The sequence below is a fragment of the Amphibalanus amphitrite genome, unplaced genomic scaffold (genome assembly GCF_019059575.1).
Source record: "Amphibalanus amphitrite isolate SeventyFive unplaced genomic scaffold, NRLGWU_Aamphi_draft 000871F_arrow, whole genome shotgun sequence".
NCBI classification, from domain to species: domain Eukaryota; kingdom Metazoa; phylum Arthropoda; class Thecostraca; order Balanomorpha; family Balanidae; genus Amphibalanus; species Amphibalanus amphitrite.
Genome location: NW_024882365.1, coordinates 141,199 through 163,218, shown reverse-complemented (window position 1 = coordinate 163,218; position 22,020 = coordinate 141,199). Strand labels below are relative to the sequence as shown.

The following is a 22,020-nucleotide window of genomic DNA, read 5'->3' as shown; positions in this document are numbered from 1 at the left end:
GCTGCAATGATAGCCTAGCACGATGCCCGCTCTCCATGTTAAATCGACCAATCTTGGATCGTTTTCAAGAGCCTCGATTAGCTATTCAGCGCCCGACCCAAGTACCATAGGCGATTTGGTCAGCTAAAAAGTGCGACTAAAGCTGCCTCACATCTGTCATTTTACAGTCTACAAAACATCGACCTGAAGTTTGGCTTGCATGTAGCCTGCAAACGCGATATCCCCCTGCAATATCGATCACTAGTTACTAGGGCGATCACTAGATGGCAGTAAATTCGAACGCCTGAATCATGCTGTGCCGCATGGCTCAGTAGTTACTCTTTCTCCCAACAGATGGCTTTCCCACAATGCCCCTAACTAATGCTGTGCCGCAAGACTCGCTGCGTGAAATCCGATTGGGCCCGATGAAGGCCACATTTAGTGGCCCGATGGTGAAACTCGGAGAATATGAACGCGTTTGACAACCATAAAAATCATACTACTGTATCACTTAAACCAATCTTTGGGGCACAAAGATTGAAAGATTGACGGTGAAGTTAGTTACTTGGGGTCCATGGGTCGTCGACTTCCAGGTATTCAACATCTCTCGCATTGTCTGTTCGCCTTTTTTATAATTGCAATGTTACAAGGCGAAACAGACAGTTCCCACTCGTTATGCACGATAGAATAGTAGTTCGTACTTCGTCATCGAATAAAAAGCAATAAAGACCCAGGGTTTCCATCACATTGTATTATCGGTCACGTTCATGTTTTTCTCTTCCAAAAGCGTCACTCGCCCATGTCTCATCCCGTCACTTCCGGGAGACGCACATAACACTGTAATAAAACACCGTCAAAGTGCAGCAGAAAATTCACATCATCCTTAAAATAGACAGACATGCATTTATTATGCTTTTATATGTCCCAACTGCTTTTACTTGAACTTGGCTTAGCTGCTGGCGACAAGAAACGAGCGTTACATTCGCACAAATCACGACTGCCTGCGATGCAGAAAACACCCGGTCTTATCGAAACTCTCAGTCTTACACATGAGATGCAGTGACGTCATTCAATAGAGATCAAGTGACGTCATCAGTCTGGATATCGGCGTGCTTCTATCAATGGACCTCTAAGCGCCTAACATCTCACGAGCGACAGCTTTAGCCGTTCTGGCCACCTCAATATGGCCTGTCGGCGCACTCAGCAGTCAGCAACACTGACAGAGACCAGCTGCTGACCTGTGGTGATGATGTGATCACATTCACAGCATGTGACGAGGGCTGATAGTATGACGAAACTAGTGACACCTAGCGGTGAAACGGACAAACAGCCACGCTTCGTTGTAAAGTTTCGTCTACAAAAGTACCCACGAACAATACAAACACTCCAACGTCCAACTTGCACGTATTCTGCTCAACTCGCCTCATAACTCACTTTCCACACACTCGTTCTTTTCATAACTCGCGTCCTCACTCACGTCGGCTTTCCTCTATCTAGAAGCGGGGCTCCGGACCATCAGGATGGTCGCAGAAGTTTACAAGGGATTTTCGCACTTTTACAGCAATTGCAAAGAGCGCAAGTATCTTGTGGGGTGATGGTCACACAAGTTGATGACTGAGGAGATGTGTAATGGCGAAACGGCACGACGGTGGAGAGAGCACGAAGCCTAGTAGAATTCTTCGTCTTCGCCACCCTTGTTTGATGCCTGGTTCTTCACCTGAAAATAGAAACGGAACCGTCAGATTGGGAAATATTTCAAACAAAGGAGGCGGCAATTTATGTTCACATAATTCACCACAATGTTAGCCGGATAAATCCAGATTACAGGCTAGGTGTTTTAGGCGGACACCAATAATTTTCCTCCCACCGTTGAGGTTTCGAAAAACAGCGATTAAATGAAATAATTGGAGGACGTATAAATGAGATAAAATTTAAGGGTTGGTTTAATTGCACCGTCCTTCGTTCTTATTTGTGCTAACGTTGTCCATTTTGGTCCACTTGTGAAGCAGAGTAGCGCCAGAGCTCGCCGCGAAAAGTTTTGACCCCGACGTGATTTGAACACGCAACCTTCTGATCTGGAGTCAGACGCGCTACCGTTGCGCCACGGAGTCGGTGGGGCCGCTACGCTCCACGCCACGTATTTAATGGAACGGTTACCTTACAATTCCGAAATCGCAGCAGAGAACCCAAACTATCACGGACACCAACATCATCGTCTTCCACTAGCTTTCCTCCCTGTCCACATCTGACCTGGTCCTGGCTGTTGTACATGTCGGCAATCTGCTGCGCGGAGGTGGCCTGTTCCGCCGTCTTATCCTCCCGCACGCGCAGGAAGCGCGGGAACCGCAGAGAGATGCCCTTCTCAGGGTCGACGATACCCACCGCCGCCTTGTGCACCGGCGATATCGAGAGATCGGCACACTTGATCTCCCATACCTGTGGAAAGATCAGGTCAGGTCAGGTCAAACCAGAAGTGAAGCCTGTGTCAGGTTAGACCATGGTCGAGTTATGCTTGCAAGACCAGCTGCATCATGTCATGTCAGGGCAAGGGACAATTAAGGCCAAGGTCAGCAAAGGGTCAAGTAAAACAAAAACAAGAAATACGTGAAATAAAGGCAAGCGAGAATTCACGTAGCATAGTACGACCGAATCGCTAGAACGCAACCGTTATCTCGTTCGAGTCGCCACCTAAAAGACATGACCGTCTCATAACTGTAGCATGACTTCTCCTACATCAACAAAAGGAGAGTATTCCTAAGGCATTTCCACCGCCCACAAAATAAATAAATAAAAATGACAGGACAGTGGCTTCAAGCCAGCAGTCCGGCACAGTAAGACGACGTTTTTCTGCTTTTATCACAATGACAATACCAACGCGCTGCATTATTTTTGCAGCATTTATATGTTCACGTCTGGAATACAAGAACTCGTATCAGTCTTATGCACAGCTCTTCCCTTAAGTTTAGACCAATCAGAACCCTCCGTCAGCCGTCTCGACCAATCAGAGCCTTCCCCCATCCGTCTCGACCAATCAGAACCCTCCCCCATCCATCTCGACCAATCAGAACCCTCCCTCATCCGTCTACACCAATCAGAACCCTCCCTCAGCCGTCTCGACCAATCAGAACCCTCCCTCAGCCGTCTACACCAATCAGAGCCTTCCCCCATCCGTCTTGACCAATTAGAGCCCTCCCTCAGCCGTCTCGACCAATCAGAACCCTCCCTCATCCGTCTTCACCAATCAGAACCCTCCCTCAGCCGTCTCGACCAATCAGAACCCTCCCCCATCCATCTCGACCAATCAGAACCCTCCCTCATCCGTCTTCACCAATCAGAACCCTCCCTCAGCCGTCTCGACCAATCAGAACCCTCCCTCAGCCGTCTACACCAATCAGAGCCTTCCCCATCCGTCTCGACCAATCAGAACCCTCCCTCAGCCGTCTCGACCAATCAGAGCCCTCCCTCGGCCGTCTCGACCAATCAGAAGCTGAGCTCAGCGCACCTGGACGGCGTCGAACCAGTGATCGGGCTCGATGGAGTGCCGATAGTAGGACTTTGGCGCGTCGATGATGTGCTCTTTGAAGAAGGCAGAGTGCTTTTGCAGATCTTCTTCGGAGAAACCCGTGCCGATCTGTGCGGGGGAGAGAGAGAGAGAGAGAGAGAGAGAGAGAGAGAGAGAGAGAGAGAGAGAGAGAGAGAGAGAGAGAGAGAGAGAGAGAGAGAGAGAGAGAGAGAGAGAGAGAGAGAGAGATTTGTAAGCATTCTTCGCAGTAGCAGACGATCACTACCATATTTTATCGCTAAATTCACGTTCATTCACTTCCAGTTCAGATAACAGCTGTGTTATGCTTCGGAAGTCGATGCACGGGCATCCGAAATAATTAATTAATTCATCAGTTCCATTCTTAAAAGCAACGTTTCCAAAGCTCCACTTAGTTCCCGAGCATCCACTCCACCAAACTCTCCCATATACCAGCCCTCAATCTTCCTCCCTTCCCCTCCCTTCGCTCGTAGTTCATAGTAATACCTCAAATCTTCCCTATCGCCCTCTAGTCTCTAGTAAAGTAATCCCCCCTCCCCGCGGCATCCCACCTTGCAGATGCTCTGGAACTCCTCATTCTCCGGGTCGTAGCAGCCCAGGAGGAACCCGCCGTAGACGCCCGTCCTCTTGCCCTTTCCGAGGAAACCTCCAAGCACCACCACGTCTGAGGGAGGGAAGGAGACCACGGTGAAAGGAAGTAATAGAGTTTTACAGCATCTTGGCCCCAGTAAATTGACGTGCTTCTACATGTGAGGCATTAATTGGTGATATGCATGATACGGGTGTTGGTAAATGCACATCCGACTTGATAAGAATGCTAAGTAACAGATTTACAATTGACCGAAACGCGTTAAAAACGATTTGCATAACCTGACCTTAACGTGTGCGTTGAAATGCGTCGCAAAAATATAAATGCAAGCGTGCAATCATACTGCATTCAGCAAATAATTACTTTCGTATTTTGCACATCGTGGTTACATTCTCCACCTACGCTCAACAAGGACCGCCCAAAATAACTATCTTACCGATAGTATCTCCCACTCCATCTAGATAATCCTTCTTCAGCTTGAGCCAGTTGCGGGAGCGTTTGGCGATCTCATATGTGGCGTCCCGGTCTAGCGTTTTCACCATGAGACCCTCACAGTTTCCTGATGAAGATACGGGGTTATATGCAATTTGATGGAGCGACAATAATAAAACGAGCAGCACACTTGTAAAAGAAGGAAAACTACATGAATAAGAATGTCCACTTTTAGGTTGAGGCCTTGGAAATGTCATTTAGAATCGTGAAGTAAATCAGGATGCCTTGAAATCATGTTTGTTACAATGCATTAATTATTCTGATATACAATTATGCATGGCAATTACTATGTTAGATGTATCGTTCATAAATACAGCTGCTGTCCGTAAACGAATGCTAACATAAACAAAACAATGACTGTAATTCTTAGAAAAAGCTCTCACAGTGGCACGCCACTGATTTGTTCGCGCCCACGCAGATGTTTCACCTTTAACCGACTCGTCGAGGAATTCCTGAATGTCCTCCACATTTGTCGAGTCCATGCTCTTGGCGAAGGAAAACTCTCCCTCCACCTCCTGAGGGGGGGGGGGCAATGTCGTCAGAAGAGGGGGGAGGGGACTACACAGTGACACCAGCCGGGGATAGAGAGCGAGAATACACACAGGAGAGGCAAGAGAGGCTGTGGTGATAATGGTGACTGGGACTGCAGAGGACGGCGAAAGAAAGGCGAGAGCGCTGAAGATGGCGAGTGACAACACACACACAAGTCAGAAACAAAACATACAATTACAACAAAAAACAAGACAAGAGTGATTCGTTAATGCAATATAAGCGATATTCGTCCTTTTCATTGGAATATTTCGACAGACAACTGTGTTGAGACGGGAAAATTAATCCGATAAACTACAGGCATTCGGAGCGATTAGGACATTAGAAGTCGCCTGTCTGCTTAAAATCAATCGTTTGACTTCATGAGCTTAGATGTTAGATGATCCATCATCGTTACATAAATGTACGCCAGGTCCAAGTTCCTCTCCAACAGAGTGATCAATGCATGGAACCGACTCCCCTTTGAAGTGGTAATCGCAACCAGCACAAACGATTAAAAACCGGCTAGGCAAATTTTATGACCAAACAGCCGCCGTCATCTCTTTCCCATCTTGTATAGACACTTCTGGAAGTGGGTACTAAATTATAGACCTGTGTCTAACCTAACCCTAAAAGTAAACCTAAACCATATGGGCAACAGAAGTCTAAAAATCGATCATCTGAAACGAATCATGGCACAAACAAGACAAACAACCGAACGCGATATTATCTCACCTTGAAGGAAGCTCGGAGTTTTTCTCGCCTCTTTTCGAAGGTCTGCGTGACCAGAGACTCTCCGTTGAGGAACAGGAGGTCGAAGCCGAACACGCAGACCTGCACCTTGATCTCCGATGCGCCCGCGTCCTGTCGGGCAGAGCGGAAAATGTGGTCACACAGGTCAAAGACAGTGGAAGAAAGACAAAGAGAGGGAAACAGCCAGTAACAGCGAGGACGTGAGGCTTTTGGAAGACAAGTGCAGACGGTGACTGCCGGATTTATTCCTCGATTACCGCAGTATAACCATGTAAATAAAGAATAAAGACCACACTTTGAATCAAAACTTATGTTATATTTAGAGTATTACAATCTACAAAAGGTTATAACGTTTCGGCTAACGCATAATCTATTTTTGACACAACTCGAAGAAAATAAGTGGATGTACATGACATCAGCCACTTTGAAGCTAGTTTCACGGTGCATTGCTACTTGCATCATGACCTGCCCACTTCTCTGGGTCAACCACTGACCTTTCGCTTACGAGTACTGAGCACCTGGAACGGCAGAATCTGTTTCTTCTCCGTGTCCCAGGCGACCGCCTCAGAGTCCAAAATACACGAGCTGGCGGAAGGGACGAAACCAACACGAGATGATAACGATAAGTGTTTTAGATCACACGGATTTCACACTCCATCCGCGCCCATGGATGGATGAAATACGAGACGTTAAGCGAATAAAACTATAATAACTGGCGCTTGCTTCCTCAAAAACGATCTTTAAAAAAAATATTAACACCGGTTTCCTAGCCTCAACAATAGACGGATGAAAAGATAGGTGGATGGACAGAGAGACATTCAGGCATACATATAATACCGAGGACAGACAAGACGAGCCGCGAGAAAAATGAAACAAACAAACGAACAAACAAACAAACAAACAAACAAACAAAGGAACAAACAAACAAACAAACAAACAAACAAACAAACAAACAAACAAACAAACAAACAAACAAACGAGTAAAGAAAAAAGAGCCAGCGCGCGCACCTGACGCCGTCTCGAAGACAGGCGCGGAACCTGGCGATGATGTCCGGGTATTTGGTGGTGTTGTCCTCCTGGTTACGACTGTAGACGTGGATGGAGCCGTCCTCCCGCAGGTGAATCTGAGCCCGCTCTCCGTCGTATTTGTACTCACAGGTGAACTGGGCGCCCTCGAAACGGGACAGCACCTCCGACACGCCTGTGATGGGACAAACGGTTAGGGTACGGTAGCCCACAGTGACGTGGGTAGCTGGCCTAAAATTGATTAGAGCAGAGAGTATGTAAAAGGGAATGAGATCAAAGCGGAAAAAGACAGTTTTAAGTCAAGCGAGCGGCAGTATCATTGTCTATGTAATGAAAACAAAAAGCATAAATTGGACAGGTAGAGTATCACTGCAGCGAAGTAAGCATGTATGTATGCATTTGTATGTATGGGTTCCGGACAAAAATTCAAATGATAAAAGGTAAAAGGATGATTAGTCAACAGACATTACGTCAAAAGCAAAAAGTCAAAAATCTTAAAAGTCAACAGGTAAAAGGTCAACAAAGAGGAAAGTCAAAAGGCAAAAAGTCAAAAAGGATAAAACGTCAAAAGATAAAAAGTGAAATTGCCAAAAAGTCAATGAACAAAAAGTCAACTAGCATAGAAGTCAAAAGACAAAAAGTCAAATGGACATAAGGTCAAAAGACAAAAAGTAAAAACGGCAAAAAGTCAAATTGCCAAAAAGTAAAAAGGACAAAAGTCAAAAGACAAAAAGTGAACAGGACATAAAGTCAAAATCCAAAAAACCAAAAGGACAGAAAGTCAAAAGGACAAAAAGTCAAAAAACAACAAGTCAACCGGGCATGAAGTCAAAATAAAGAGTCAAAAGGTCAAAAAGTCAAAAAGACATAGTCAAAGTCCAAAAAGTCAAAAGGACAAAAATCAAAGGGACAAAAAGTCAAAAGGACAAAGGTCAAAAGACGAAAAGTCAACAGGACATAAAGTCAAATTACGAAAAATCCAAAGGAAAAAAGCCAAAATCCAAAAACTCAAAAGGACAAGTCAAAGAGACAAAGTCAATGACACCTGGATCATCAGTCATTACATACATGAGATAGCATTTACAAACAGCTGTACACAATTAAGCAGGATGCTGCACAATATAACCTGCATCATTGGACATTGAAGCGAGACTGCCTCCATTGCGCGACTGACGGGGATTCCCATGGCCCGCAACCGCGACTCAGCTGGTCACACGGGCATGCTTGGCTGAAATCTGACACACATCCGTTGACACTTACGTGCTAGGTGGGAGCTCGCTCGCATCGTAAGGTTGTCATGAGGCAGCGTTACATGATCCTTCGAGACAACTGGCTGAACCAGGCGCAGTTTACTGGAATTATTTCAACAAATATAGTAACCCGGAATGTTATCGATACGAAAGGTTCGCTTGTTCAAATTTCCTATATTGTGTAGGGAGACGTTTCTCATCAATTGATTCCGTCACGGGTTCTATAAGCGATTTCACACTTTTATTATAGTTCAAGCGTATTGTATGGTACAATTGGTACAATAGTAAAGCGCGTCGTTTCTTTTAAATAGGTGGAAGTTGGAACGAGAGGCAATTGTGTGATTGTCGGATTGTCCTGCCTTGAATGGAACGCTCATATCAGCATCAACAGACAACAACCTGTTAATATTCACGGACTGCATACAATTAAGGTGACCAATTTTCATCGAAATGTATAGGTCAATTAAGTTATCGAGATGCGATTGCTAAAAACACAATTTTTTAGGACATCGGAGCTGTGACGTCCAAAGAGAGGTGACAAGTATAGCGCATTGTGGCCACCAGTTACTGTCCCTCTCCTTCATCTTCGCCTCCGCCCTACGTCTCCTTATCGGAACTGCCCCCCCCCCCCCCCCCGCCACCAGCAGGCACAGTACGCCAACTTTATATAGATAAGTTCACATTCCGAATATACTTTTTAAGGCGAAGTTAAAATAGGTATGAGCGTTCTTATCGGTAGTGTCGGGGCACGCACGGGGACGCGCCGAGACGCGCTATGCGGTGCAGCCGGCGCCCAGCGGGCGGCGGCCGGGGATCAGGTGGCCCGGCGCGGGTCAGTCGCCGACCGGAGACGCGGGCAGCGGCGTACTTGTATTAGTTAACGACTGCTGTTAAAGACTACTTTTTGCTGTTGACTACATTTTGCGCATCAACTTTTCACGCACCTATTAACTATTTGCTTGTTGACTTTTTGTGTGTTGACTTTTAGCGTGTTGACTTTTAAGCATGTTGACTTTTAGCGTGTTGACTTTTAGCATGTTGACCTTTCGCGTGTTGACTTTTAGCGTGTTGACTTTTAGGCGTGTTGACTTTTAGCGTCTTGACTTTTTGCGTGTTGACTTTTTGCGCGTTGACATTTTGCGTGTTGACTTTATGCGTGTTGACTTTTAGCGTGTTGACTTTTAGCGCGTTGACTTTTTGACATGTCGGCTTTTTGTCTCTTTGACATTATGTCTTTTGACTTCTTGCGTGTTGACTTTTAGCTTGTTGACTTCTGGCGTGTTGACTTTTTGGCAGGTTGACTTTTTGTTCATTTGACATTTTGTCCTTTGACTTCTTGCGATGTTGACTTTCTGTCTGTTGACTTAATGTCCTTTGACTTTTTATCCGTTTACTTTTAACGTTTTGACTTTTCACCCGGGAATCCATTTGTATTTACGATCATGGGCGATCCACACATGGCGTGGCGATTACTGCCCAAGCAGCACCCGCTACTGACTACCCATTTTTTTACGGAGTTGCAGCATCATTCCTATTTTCTCATGTGGTGTTATACCACTCATGTTGAATACTCATGAACATGAGTATACCCATGATGTAAGTTAGCCATCTAACTCGGTATTCGTCATCACTGACCTTTGGTGGGGTGTGCCAACATCGGTTTGAGCGGCACGCCGGCCCTGATTTTGCAGTGATCGGGCAGTTTGTCCAGGCCGTGTTCCAACAGAACGGGCACGATCTCGTCGTAGGTGGGACACTCACTGCGGGCCAGAAGAGGTCATCAGAAACCCATCCGGTCATTAAGGTCATCAGAGAAGGTCAGCCTAAGTAAAAACAGTTTATCAAGGGTGGGGAGAGAAGTCAACAAATTAACAAAGATCAGAGGCCCACAGGCAATGATAATGAAGATCGAGAGTTGATGATACTTCTGCCACAAAGCTTAATAGCGATCAGAATAAAGGTCAATAAAGGTCAACAAATTAAGGGCACCAAAAGGCCACCAAAAACATTTAAACATCAAGCCGGCTTGATCACCACCGATATCTACACAACAGAACTTTCCGCGCACTCTACCCCCTCAACATCATAGCTTGCTTCTCATAATCTCATATCCTCCCCCGTCCGCCCGTTCTAGGATACGCCATCAACACCCTCCATATTCCTTGCTTTCCATCCCACACCCCTACCTCCCCATTCCTCCCAAATTATTTCATACTTACCAGTAGACGGTTTTGAGCACCAGTGCCGCCTCATCCACAGCGGCCTTGGTTTTCTCCGCCGACATTTCTCGTGTTGCGTCCAGTATCTGGGCCGGCCGCTCCTGGTTTGGTGGGGTCATCACACACGCCTGCGCTAGGGCCTGGGGGAGGGAATTGGGGAAAGTTAGATTTATGATATATCAGCTAAGTTAGAATTATCATATGACAGTTACGATGAGTTGGTTATCACACACGCCTGGGCTAGGGCCGGGGAAATGGAGTCCGAACAGAAATTTAGAGCTGTTACATGACACACGACGCTAAAATAGTCAATTTTACACACCTGGGCGAGGCTCTGAGGAGCAGAAAATGAGAAGAGTTCGAGATATAGCATGATAGGTACAAAGCGTATGGGTGACGGAGAGAATCATTATGAGCGGCACCTTATTAAAGAGTCAAGTTGAGAGCATTATCATATCGTAGCTACAGATGCTAAAGGTAGTCAATTTGAGTTAGAGCTGTAACAAAAGATTAACGCACCGCATGGGGAAACCTTAGGGTCGAGGAGTCATAATCGCCATACGCGAGTGACGAGAAACTAAAGGATAATTGTAAGGGTCATGCTGAGTCAGTATTGCCGCAAGTCTCCCCTGGCCGCGCGTCAGGGAGCAAGAGTCGCGTTCAACCAGCAATCATATGATACCTATAGAGTCTAAACTCTAAAGCATCCGAAGGTAATCGTGATTTAATGTGACTGAACTGTCTACTGTCGACTGGATCTGGGCATCAGGACGCCTGAAGTGCAAGAGTCATCCCCCTTTCCCTAATCTCTACCGTTTACCAGTCGTCATGGTTACCTACAGAGCCTGTTCGGTTCGGTTCGGTTGCACTGACTGTTCTTCTACGTCGCCTTATTAACCACCGCGTCTACTAGTTGTCATGGTTACCTGCAGAGCCGACTGTTCGGCCAGCCCGATGCGCAGCTTATTAACCACCCCGTCTACTGGTTGCCATGGTTACCTGCAGAGCCGACTGTTCGGCCAGCCCGATGCGCAGCTTTCCGCCCAATGAGCGGACGATGAAGCGCGTCTCGGCGTGCCGACAGGCCACCATCAGACCCTGCATCTTTTCCACTTTTTTGGTCATCGACTGCGGACAAGAACACGGGAGAACCATCAGAGGGCGCTGCCAGTATTGTGGATATGGTAGTGATTGCGTGTGATTATATTCTGGCCGGAGTGTGCTTTGGCTAGTAATGAAAAATTTGAGTCGAATGACTCTAAGCACAGTGAAGTTAACATTACCTTGAAACGCAGCCCTTCCCTCGGCAAAAGCATGGCGTGAAAAAAAAAAAACGTTACCTAACCATTCCCTGAGATTATTATTGAGATTGTAGACGAGCTTTTCAAGATACATTGGCATCCTATGCATACATTTTAACAGAAACGCCACATTCTCATCCTCAAACTTACAAACTACCTCTAAAACGTAATCCTTTCATCCTTCCAAAATTCAATCACCTAGACTACTACCCAACAGTCCTCCCTCAATCCTTACCCCACCAGGCACTTACCGCCTGTCCGCTCATCATAGCGATATCCTTGAGCGTCTTGAACACCCCGGCTACTGTCAGCGGCGCCGGCCGGAACATCATCCTCTGTCGGCTCTTACTCGATTCCGCCACCAAACCGAGGTCTCCCTTTTCGGCGGCTTCTGCGCGCACTTTGTCCACTGTGCGGCCGGTGGCCTGCGCCACGGCCTTTGTGATGGCTCCCTCCCCGATACCGAGCTCGATGCCTGGCGACGGGGAGGGACGAGAGAGAGACAGGGGGTAGAGAGATAAGGAAATAACTGAAAGACAGCAAGGTAAAGTGTTCCATGACATATGGATCAACTGCAATACCGACGATATTTCAACGATTCTACAATAGGTCGCGACAATTTGGCCGATCCCAGTCAGGTCATATCGCGGTGTGTGGCAGGCGGGCACTTCAAATACCTACCGCACCATTCTACCGATTCTGATGGTTATGCCATAACAGCTCCGTAGAACTGCAGCTGTTTTCCACACTATCCAGTATCCTGCCGACTCAGGTGGCCATGTCATGATATGCGAGGTCGGTCAGCTGCGTAGTATACTTGAATACGTAATGCTCTGATTATAATCACTACATATCCCGCAAAGTCTAGATTACACCATTACACCGATTCCGGTGACCGTACCATGAAAGACAGTCGCTTCGTATAGCCCCAGCTGCCCCCTATACCATTCTACCGATTCCGGTGTCCATACCGTGGTAGGCTGGCGCCAGCCGGTTCAGGCAGAGGTAGATTGAAGGTAGAATGTCGGCCGGGCTCAAAGCGATCACCGATCGGAAGAAGTTGCAGAGAATGTCGACCATCTTCAGTCGGGCACTGGTGGCCTCCACTAGCTCGAAGGTGCGCGCCAGAGCCAGGTACGGTACTCTGTAGGGGTGGGGAGAGGGGAGAGTCACGGAGAGGAGAGAGAGAGAGAGAGAGAGAGAGAGAGAGAGAGGGAGAGAGAGAGAGAGAGAGAGAGAGAGAGAGAGAGAGAGGGAGAGAGAGAGAGAGAGGGAGAGAGAGAGAGAGGGAGGGAGAGAGAGAGAGGGAGAGAGAGAGAGGGAGAGAGAGAGACGGAGAGAGAGAGAGAGGGAGAGACAGAGAGAGAGAGTCTGGAGAATCAGCTTGGCGAGAAGAGGGTAGCTGATGGGCGGGACCAAACTCCGAAGTCGTTTAGAAACCCACGGAATGATTTGGAGGGTAAGACAGATGATGGAGGCTGGGAGATGGGAGACAGCGGGGATGGAAGAAGATAATGAAAGACAAAATAGTATGTCGATAAAACTGTTAAAATATGTAAATGTGGTTTCATTGAAAGTGGCACATAAGTCATGACAATTCGGAAACATATCTGAGACATAAAAATATACGAGGAAAATGCATAAGATTACATTTTCAATACGTTAACGAATCAAACATGAAGGTTCCGTGCTCTTCCTAATATCTCACTTTTGACCATCCTTCCACGTGGCATCGTTCACCGGGTGGTATTTCTTCTTGGACGGATCGTACTTGTTTCCATCCGTCTTTGACTGGTCGGCCCCACTGGAGGAGGCGGTCCTTTGCAGTCCGAAGATGCCGGTCATTGGTCGCGGCTTCTTCGCCGGTTCTGGGGGATGGGGAGGGGTTAGTAGGAAACCCGGCTACATGACTGCTCTACTGTAGCAGTTGGGCGAAGCGGAAACAGCACTAAAAATGGATAGTCCGACTGCTGTGAAGCGCATTGCAAAGACACCCGGATACTAGCGCGTTTTGCCCCGAAGGAAAACGAATCTTTTTAGAAAGTATATAACATTTCTTTCCCCACGATAACGGAATGACTCGTAGAAACTTACATCGCCATACGAATACACCGCAATTTTTCAATCTAAAGAATGTCGCTTATCTTCACATTTGATGGAAGTCTACTGAAAGTAGAACACCAAAACAATCAGAGGTATAGCTCACCTGGGGCTTCCTCTTTAGGCGATTTCTTGGCGTCACATTCCCCATCCGGCTCACCCTCGTCCTTCTTTTCCTCCTTCAGCTCTTTCTTCTTTTCTTCCTTCATCTCCACATTCTCCTCATGCATCGGCTCTTGCTTCACAGTGTCCGACTTTCTCCCCTTTTTCGCTTTCCCTCCGGCTGTCCCATCACTCTTTCTTTTCACTCCCTTCCCCTCTACCTTCGCCCGGCTCCCTGTCGACGACTTAGCCTCTCCATTAGACTTTTTCTTCCCGACCTCCTTATCTGGCGAGGATTCTTCCTTTCCTGACTCATTCGCCTCTGCGTCACTGTTGCTCTTTTCTTCCTTCGGCGACTCTCCGTCTTCTGACGCGTCCTTTTCAGCCGGCTCTTCTTTGACATCGCTTTCCTTCCCGTTTTCTTCTGACGAGCGTTCTGGACTGGAGGCAGACCCGTTTGCTGATGTTGGACTCGTCTTCATCTTCTGCAGCAACTCCTTCTGCTTGGCTGCTGTTGAGCCACCGCCACCAACGGCCTTCCTCGCTGCAAAAGATAACGGTGTCAAAAGAATTACACGCAAGGCATGCAACTGTAGTGTTAAACTGCATTATACAATTGACTATTTTTGAAATGGCAAAACGTTCATCTTGGACAGCATTGAAGTCCAAAGGATGAATTAACATACTGGCATAGCCATGGCGTGCGCGCTTGGGGAAACAAATTGAGCAAACCATTTTCTACCATCCGATCAGGAAATTACAGAATGCTGTCGTCGGAATAGGTAATTTATAAATCAAGGATAATAAGTTTGGGATGACAAAACGGCCTTCCACTGCGCTTCAACCGTTGCACTATAAATTTCTCTTCATATTCTTTATATCTATTTCTCAGTTCTGCAACTTCTTTTTGCAAATATTCCGTAACTCATCAAAGATTAAGCATAGCACGGTAGGTGGGTTCGATTCCCACATCTGATATCAACTATGAATCAGAAATGGTTTGCCCGTGCAGCGTTTCCTTCTTCATGTTCATCCCTCTTTTAATCATTCCTTAACCCTCGCACTTTATGGTAGTCGGATGGACCCCTCGGTTTCTCGCAAATCACACGCGTAAAAAGCGGCCAATCGCCACAAAACTTTCAGGTATCCTTCAGTTACTCAATTTCACATTTACGCATACACCTGAAAATGTCATGATCTGACCAAGATTCTTCAAGATAGATCTGACCCAAATCCCTTTGGCCTGTGCTCTGTTTCTCGAGACCATGTCAGGTCATAATGATTCGGCGTATGTCAGCGCACATTATCCGTGCGGTTCCAGACTTCGGGTGGCTGTAAACGTTCCAATATGTGAAATGATGCTATACCATGCATTATGGTGGGTGTCACGGCCACATGAAGGTCAGATAAAAGGTCACTGACCTTAAGTGACTTTGGTTCACTTTGTTGAGTCTCACATGCTTCTAGGGCATTTTTTGAAATGTCAGTCAAGACAGCTCATATTCAGCCCGGATTCAGTCCAGATTCGGGAGACCTAAGATCGAGCTGAAACTTGCACACAATGTAAGCCTTGTAGGTGAATGTAGGCAATGTAGGCGACGGCTCGGTCACCGAAGGCGTCCTTAACGGAGAAGCCGGGACTTTAACCGCATGGCTGGCCGGAGGGGAGCCCACGATCCGTGTCCCTGCGGGCCGACTGTGCTTTTAGCTTCCGATGTGATATGTTCGCCCTTCAAGCCGCACTCTCCTACCTTTTGGAGACTACATTGCACGCGAAAGACCCATCGTCGCCTACCCCGACTCGCAGTCCACCCTCGCCACCCTTCGGGGAAACCCGGCCACCCAGCACTCCCCCGGCTGGGAGTAGGTAGACACCCGGAGAGCCCTCCGAGGGTTGGCGGTGGAGGGCGGCGGGCTCACCCGCAGTGGGTACAGTCCCACTGCCGAAAGAAGGTACCGAGCGGGCCGACACCACCGCTAACAAAGCGAGTAACCAATGTCTTCATGCATCTGATTTGCTAATACCAGTATAACGCCTTTTGGGGCGACTAACGGAGCGAGCGAGAGGGTGAGCCTTGCACGTGCGAAATTTCGAGGGGTACCTCCAGTTGACTTGTGCACGGCACCCTACCGTTGTTTGGCCTAACTTTGTACCAGTTTTTGACTTTTCTTCGTATTACTTCCAAATTATTTTGTTAAATGTTCAGGAAATTGTGCAGTAAGGCAGTGACATCCCTGCTGGTCACCTATAGTCACTCTTAATTTTTTTGGATAATGACATATGATTTATTTTTTTGAAATTAGAGTGGCACAATGTTACCCGCACAAAAATAACTTTGTACCATATGAATAAATGCATCAATAAAACAATGGAAAAGCCAAAAGTATCAATGTTAGCGGTCGTTATGGATACATTGGTCCACTTAGGGGCTTTTAAAAAAGGAACAGCAAACTTGTACATTGTACAAACATAGTCACGGGATGATGCACACCATCATGACTGTAGGTCGCTTACGTATCCCGCTGGGACATTTACGTACAACCAACGACACGACGAACCACACACAATAAAAGGCACGGAACACAACGAACGACACGACGACCCTCTTCATCATATGGTGTCGGAACTTTAAATCACCCCTGGATTTACCCTTCCTACGGGTGGCCCAAAGTTATTGAATTAACGGCAAAAAATATGTATAAACATTGACCACCCCCAAATTTAAAAAAAATGTTTGAGGAAAATAAATTACCAATAGTCGAATGCAAAGTTCACATGATGTCCTATTCAGGCAAATTGCAAAAATCGATTCGGCTGGTAGCATCTGAGCCCCATACAGGGACCTACCTAAACCTTAATATTGGGTGAAAAAAGGAGCTTCACCAAAAAAAATCTAGAAAATCCAAAATCGACATGATGACGTATTTTTTGTGTCCCTGGGTTTATCATTGACTACTTCATTGGTTCCGGCCCAAAAATGCCATTTCTCGCGCATGGGTATTAAGCTGATTAAAATTTAGCCATTTTTTTCCTCGTGGAACAAAGTTACCCACACGGCCCAAAGTTAGACCAAACAACGGTACTAACCGGTCTCTAGCGATTTGCCGAATTTGAGCACAATCGGCCCAGCCGTTCTCGAGATCTGGAAGCGGCACCCTGCACGTGCGCACGTGCAAAATGGGTCCCAACTGACTTTTGCACGGCACCCTACTAACCGGTCCCTAACCATGTACCAAATTTGAGCGCCATCGGTCCAGCCGTTCTCGAGATCTGGAATCGACCCCTGCACGTGCGCACGTGTAGCAGCACCCCAACTCTGGCACATGGATATACATTGCCTAGTGGGTGCCTACCTACATGCCAACTTTCAGCGCAATCGGCCAAGTAGTTACGGAGATATTGCAACAATTACAAAAGTGACACCTCTTCGTTTTGCACGTGGCACGTGCATAAGGGGTCACCCACATGCATCGGGAATAGTCCAATACTTGGTAGAAGGAATGAAGCTACCCTAGAAAAATTACCGCGTGTAAATCGGTCAAGTGGTTGCTGAGATATAAGCCTCGCAAAAGCGTGACCACGGCCGGCCGGCCGGCCGGCCGGCCGCTCATACTCAGAAATTTCCGTTAATCTAAGGAAAGACTACGCTCGCTTCGCTCGCTCCGTAATCAATCTGCTCTAAGATTGACATGTTTGCAACAATTAATCCCCTTTCGCCTAAATACCAGTTACCACCAAGCTACTTGGCCACTTGGCCTACGCATGTACACGCACAGTACCACTTGTCCCAGCTCGCGAGTAGCCGCATCTCGCAAAAAAAAAGAAAAAAACCAAGACATTCTTATTCACAGATGTACATTGTACTGTGATTAACATACCTGTTATTCTCAACGGGGTCTTCCCTGCCGACGATGCAGCTGGAGATGCAGATTTGGAGGCTGGAGATGCAGATTTGGCAGCTGGAGATGCAGACTCTGAACGTGCTTGTTTTCGTGGAGAGGTTCTTGTTGGAACTGGACTGTCGCCATTTTGAGCAGGCGAGCTGGTGGGCGGAAAACATCACGGATGTTAGTATCCCTGTTGCGCGTGGTTCATGACCACATAGATCGCTTGCTTTTATGAGGTTCTAATTTTATCAACATATAAGTGGAAAAATAATAAAAAACGACGATAACAAACACCAAGCAAAGCAACGAGGCAATCAGACACCAAGGCAACCTCTTGAATTATTCCCAGTAACTAGTTACAGGAAATTATCTGTATTATTACACTTGACAACATATTCTTACAACCCATAACAAGTGCCCTAAAACACCCCCTACAGTGGCAACTGGCAAGTCACTATAACTGACAGCAAGTAAATACCAAAGAAATCGGTCTAAAAAAAGACACCTTTCGTCCTCGTCCCCCTGTCGCCACTGTCGGTTGTCGCCTCACCTGGCAACGTCGTCCTCAGAGTCGCTCTCTATAACCGGTCGGCGTTTCCGTATCTGTTTCACTGGCGAGTCTCCGTCGGGTTCGTCGGAGAGGTTTCCGTTTGTTGTCTCCTTCCTACGCACATCACAGACTGTCAGACACCTGGCCAGTGCCACACGAGGCTGCAGTACCGATTTTTGTCGATAGATGGCAGTAGAGAAGCTTGGCTGAATAAAACTTGAAAAACTTCTCAGAAACATTCTAGCTGCCATTATGCCAGGATTTTATGATCCTGAATTACTATGTCATCTTGCAAGAAAATAATATTGATCTCATCACTTACTTCTCAGGTGTTCTTGGGGCATTCTTTTCCTCTGGCTCAGCCTTCTTCACCTTCGGGGCAAAGAAAGACCTGCAAAAATACACATTACTTTAGCTAATTCACGACCGTTAGTAATTACACCAACTTCATTTGTGACAACATGAACAATTATATTCACCATCAAATGGGACATTGCATCTAGCCTTTACAGATATAATGTACAATTGTACATCCTGTAAATAGAATAAGATAACACTTGACACGCCGAAAGCCCTGAACAGGCCTACAAGCTCATGTTAATCCTATAATAAAGTGTCAAGCCCACTCAGTTTCTCCTTCCAAAATGCCCAGGGTCAAAATAACGTACGTGATCGATCGTTGTGCCATGCTTCCTTACGAGTTGGCCTTCATACTGAAAAATAAACAGGTCTAAGGTCAGCAAGGTAGCATGTGAAACATAAAGGCAACACTATAATCACACACAAATTAGCTCACGTCCATGCATAAATTAGAGAACAGTGGATTAGGAAATAAAGCTGGTTTTGTATTACTTTGAGAGTGAGCTCACTGACAACACACAGTGAACACAGGGCGAGGGCGGTAGGTTTGCTTTCAGTTGTCGATTTTCTGTTAGCTTTCTTGCAATGAAATATCAACGAGATTTCAACGAGATTTCGTTGGTACGGGCCGGTTCTCCTGGTGCAGATATGGTGCGGTGCGGATTTAGTGTACCGGTGTGCAATGGGCTCGGTGACAGACCAGACGAGATAGATCGGAAAAATGTGAGCTTCGTCAGTAAATTTGGTGAGCTCTGAGTGTGCGGTAGTCGGCGGTCGAACGGACTATTTCAGCGCTGGTGGTCCCATTGATGGCGTGGGTCGTCCCCAACTTTGCACTGTTACAGCACAAAACGCACCGCTCCCTTCTGCAAGGCGTCAGCGGCAAAAAGAGAGAGATGTGCATGGCTGAAGTGGCATGGGCCACAGCCAAATGGGGGGGGGGATTGGAGAGAGTATGGCTGATTGGAGGGTTAGAAAATCACATGTTAATTATTTATCTGCCATGGTTGCGCATCTACATAATAAGTTACGTCAAAGGAATCACAGGTTGTCAAGCCCCAGCTCCACTACACAATTTGGTGTGTGGTTAGTATTTCTAATTCCATTTCCATACAATTGAGAGGGCAGATTTGCGGCTCATGTGATCAATGAAAGGTAAGACAGGTTTTTTGGGCTAAGTGCCAATTTCTATGCACTCAGCCGACTGGTGCGGATTTTCAGGCTGTATTTTAAGCATTGGAGCAGTATTGAACTTAGACCACTAGCGTCTGGCCAGTGCATCTTGTTGACCTGAGGGGTGTTCACGGGCACCGCACACTGCTGCGTGCGGTGTGTGCGGAGCGTCCAGCAGGCGTGGGGGTAGGGGATGGGTAGGCGGCTCTGACGTCACGGCTGCGTGCGGTGGACGGTCCGCTGTGGCCAGTCCCGACCGGCCACAGCGATCGCTGTGTGCGGTGACGGAAGGCTGACGTAGGGACGCAGTGGGCGGAGCTTGGAGGCTGTGTGCGGTCCGACCGCACACAGGGCCCGTGAACAGCCCTCTGCTAGCCAAACTTTACAGTATAGTTAGTTGGAAAACCTTCCTGTAATGTCTGCTCTTATGCCAAAAGAAGAAAATCACAATAATTTACTTCAAGGTACTCGATTCTGATTCCCTTTCTCGGAACCAGCCAAGCAGGCTCACGCTCAACATATCATTGGAACATTGAATTTCCCAATATCCACCTTCATCTTCTTGTGTGGTTGGCTCCATCAAGTGGATATAATGCTTAGCCTTTAATCAGTTTAACACTTAAATGTGGCTGAGGTTGGGTCCACCAAAGAAACTAAAATGAATCCACCACAAAAAAATACATATAACATCAATACCATGCAATCAATAGTCGATACCCAGCCCAAAGCCGTTTATTAGACCCACAGTGTGTATAAATAATTTGACCTTGCCCCCTACCTACCAATACAAACAAGGCAATCAAATACAAATCTACAAATCAAATCAAATGAAATACAAGCAAGAGGGGCGCAAGATACCTATAAGAAACCTATAAGATACCTATAAGAAATAAGGGACGCCGGTGAAAACAGGGCGCCGGAGGGCATATTAGTCACGTGACATTTGGAACTCCTCCCGCTTCATGGGCCTTCTATATGCCAAACGTCACGTGTAAATTTAACGAACCTTGATCAAATCGCCCCAGGCGCCCTGTTTTCACCGTCGTCCGAAATAAGGAGGGGCGCGCGGCGCGCCAAAATCGTGAAGGTTGCTACCAAATGTAGATTCGAGTGTTGAAGGGAAATCATTCGAGAAAAATTAAAAAGACAGTGCTAGTTTTTCTGCTTTTCACATTTACTTTCTCTGCTCTCTTATTTTTCTATTGAATAAAAATAAATATTTTCTCAAAATATTTATTTTTATTCAATATCTGTCAATTTTGTTAGCAAATATGTAATTTTGTGACTCAACTCGCATTTGGTCAAGCGAGACAAAATTTCAAATTTGTTGCTACAAAAGTTTTCCCATGTCCGTGAAGTTAGCGTCAGCAACAGCAACGAATACAGCGTCGGATTCAGAATCGCTTAAAAAACACATATTAGGTCAATTGGGGGACGGGGAGCAAGAATATGACCTTTATTTGGCCCTAGCTCTTACCCCTTACCCCTTAATCGGCCCATAAAGGAAGGGGCGCGTCAAAAGTGCCTCAAGGGTTCGTCTGATCGCCAAAATAAGGGTCGCAATCGATTCCTCGGGTCAATATCTAGCCGCAGCCTCGGGTTCCAGATGTGTGCAACTTACCCCTTACCCCTTAATCGGCCCTTAAAGGAAGGGGCGCGTCAAAAGTGCCTCAAGGAATCGTCTGATCGCCAAAATAAGGGTCGCAATCGATTCCTCGGGTCAATATCTAGCCGCAGCCTCGGGTTCCAGATGTGTGCAACTTACCCCTTACCCCTTAATCGGCCCTTAAAGGAAGGGGCGCGTCAAAAGTGCCTCAAGGGTTCGTCTGATCGCCAAAATAAGGGTCGCAATCGATTCCTCGGGTCAATATCTAGCCGCAGCCTCGGGTTCCAGATGTGTACAACTTACCCCTTACCCCTTAATCGGCCCTTAAAGGAAGGGGCGCGTCAAAAGTGCCTCAAGGGTTCGTCTGATCGCCAAAATAAGGGTCGCAATCGATTCCTCGGGTCAATATCTAGCCGCAGCCTCGGGTTCCAGATGTGTGCAACTTACCCCTTACCCCTTAATCGGCCCTTAAAGGAAGGGGCGCGTCAAAAGTGCCTCAAGGGTTCGTCTGATCGCCAAAATAAGGGTCGCAATCGATTCCTCGGGTCAATATCTAGCCGCAG

At 46.9% G+C, this 22,020-nt stretch overlaps 1 protein-coding gene and 1 non-coding gene across 6 annotated transcripts; both read right to left on the bottom strand.

Annotated features, from left to right (window-relative positions):
• Positions 1-702: 702 nt before the first annotated feature.
• Positions 703-20,730, bottom strand: LOC122367458 (DNA ligase 1-like). Of its 5 annotated transcripts, none has more exons than XM_043340535.1 (21): positions 20,710-20,730; positions 18,987-19,031; positions 18,641-18,709; positions 18,319-18,432; positions 17,760-17,923; positions 13,885-14,424; positions 13,387-13,546; positions 12,650-12,822; positions 11,930-12,153; positions 11,377-11,505; positions 10,378-10,517; positions 9,794-9,918; positions 6,891-7,083; positions 6,377-6,467; positions 5,865-5,993; positions 5,029-5,116; positions 4,546-4,668; positions 4,072-4,184; positions 3,482-3,610; positions 2,230-2,415; positions 703-1,696 (listed from the first exon to the last, which is right to left on the bottom strand). In XM_043340535.1, the coding sequence occupies exons 2-21, from the start codon at positions 19,004-19,006 to the stop codon at positions 1,646-1,648; spliced, it is 2,961 nt and encodes a 986-aa protein (XP_043196470.1). In that variant the 5' UTR covers positions 19,007-19,031; positions 20,710-20,730; the 3' UTR covers positions 703-1,645. The 5 variants fall into 5 exon arrangements, with proteins under 5 accessions (XP_043196470.1, XP_043196471.1, XP_043196473.1 ...); XM_043340536.1 differs by lacking the exon at positions 20,710-20,730 and adding an exon at positions 20,634-20,702; XM_043340538.1 differs by lacking the exon at positions 20,710-20,730 and adding an exon at positions 20,688-20,702.
• Positions 2,019-2,090, bottom strand: Trnaw-cca. The gene has a single exon. It is a non-coding gene; the product is annotated as a tRNA-Trp (tRNA).
• Positions 20,731-22,020: the final 1,290 nt, after the last annotated feature.

What these genes read in the sequence shown, in the direction of transcription:
- LOC122367458 (XM_043340534.1), bottom strand. Translation starts at nt 18,569, where the DNA reads ATGGCAGCTAGAATGTTTCTGAGAAGTTTTTCAAGTTTTATTCAGCCA. An exon ending in GTTGGCACACCCCACCAAAG is followed by an intron (nt 7,084 to 9,793) that starts GTCAGTGATGAC and finishes GTCCCATCACAG; the next exon opens with GCGTGTCGGAGGTGCTGTCC. An exon ending in TGTCTTCGAGACGGCGTCAG is followed by an intron (nt 6,468 to 6,890) that starts GTGCGCGCGCTG and finishes CCCTTCCGCCAG; the next exon opens with CTCGTGTATTTTGGACTCTG.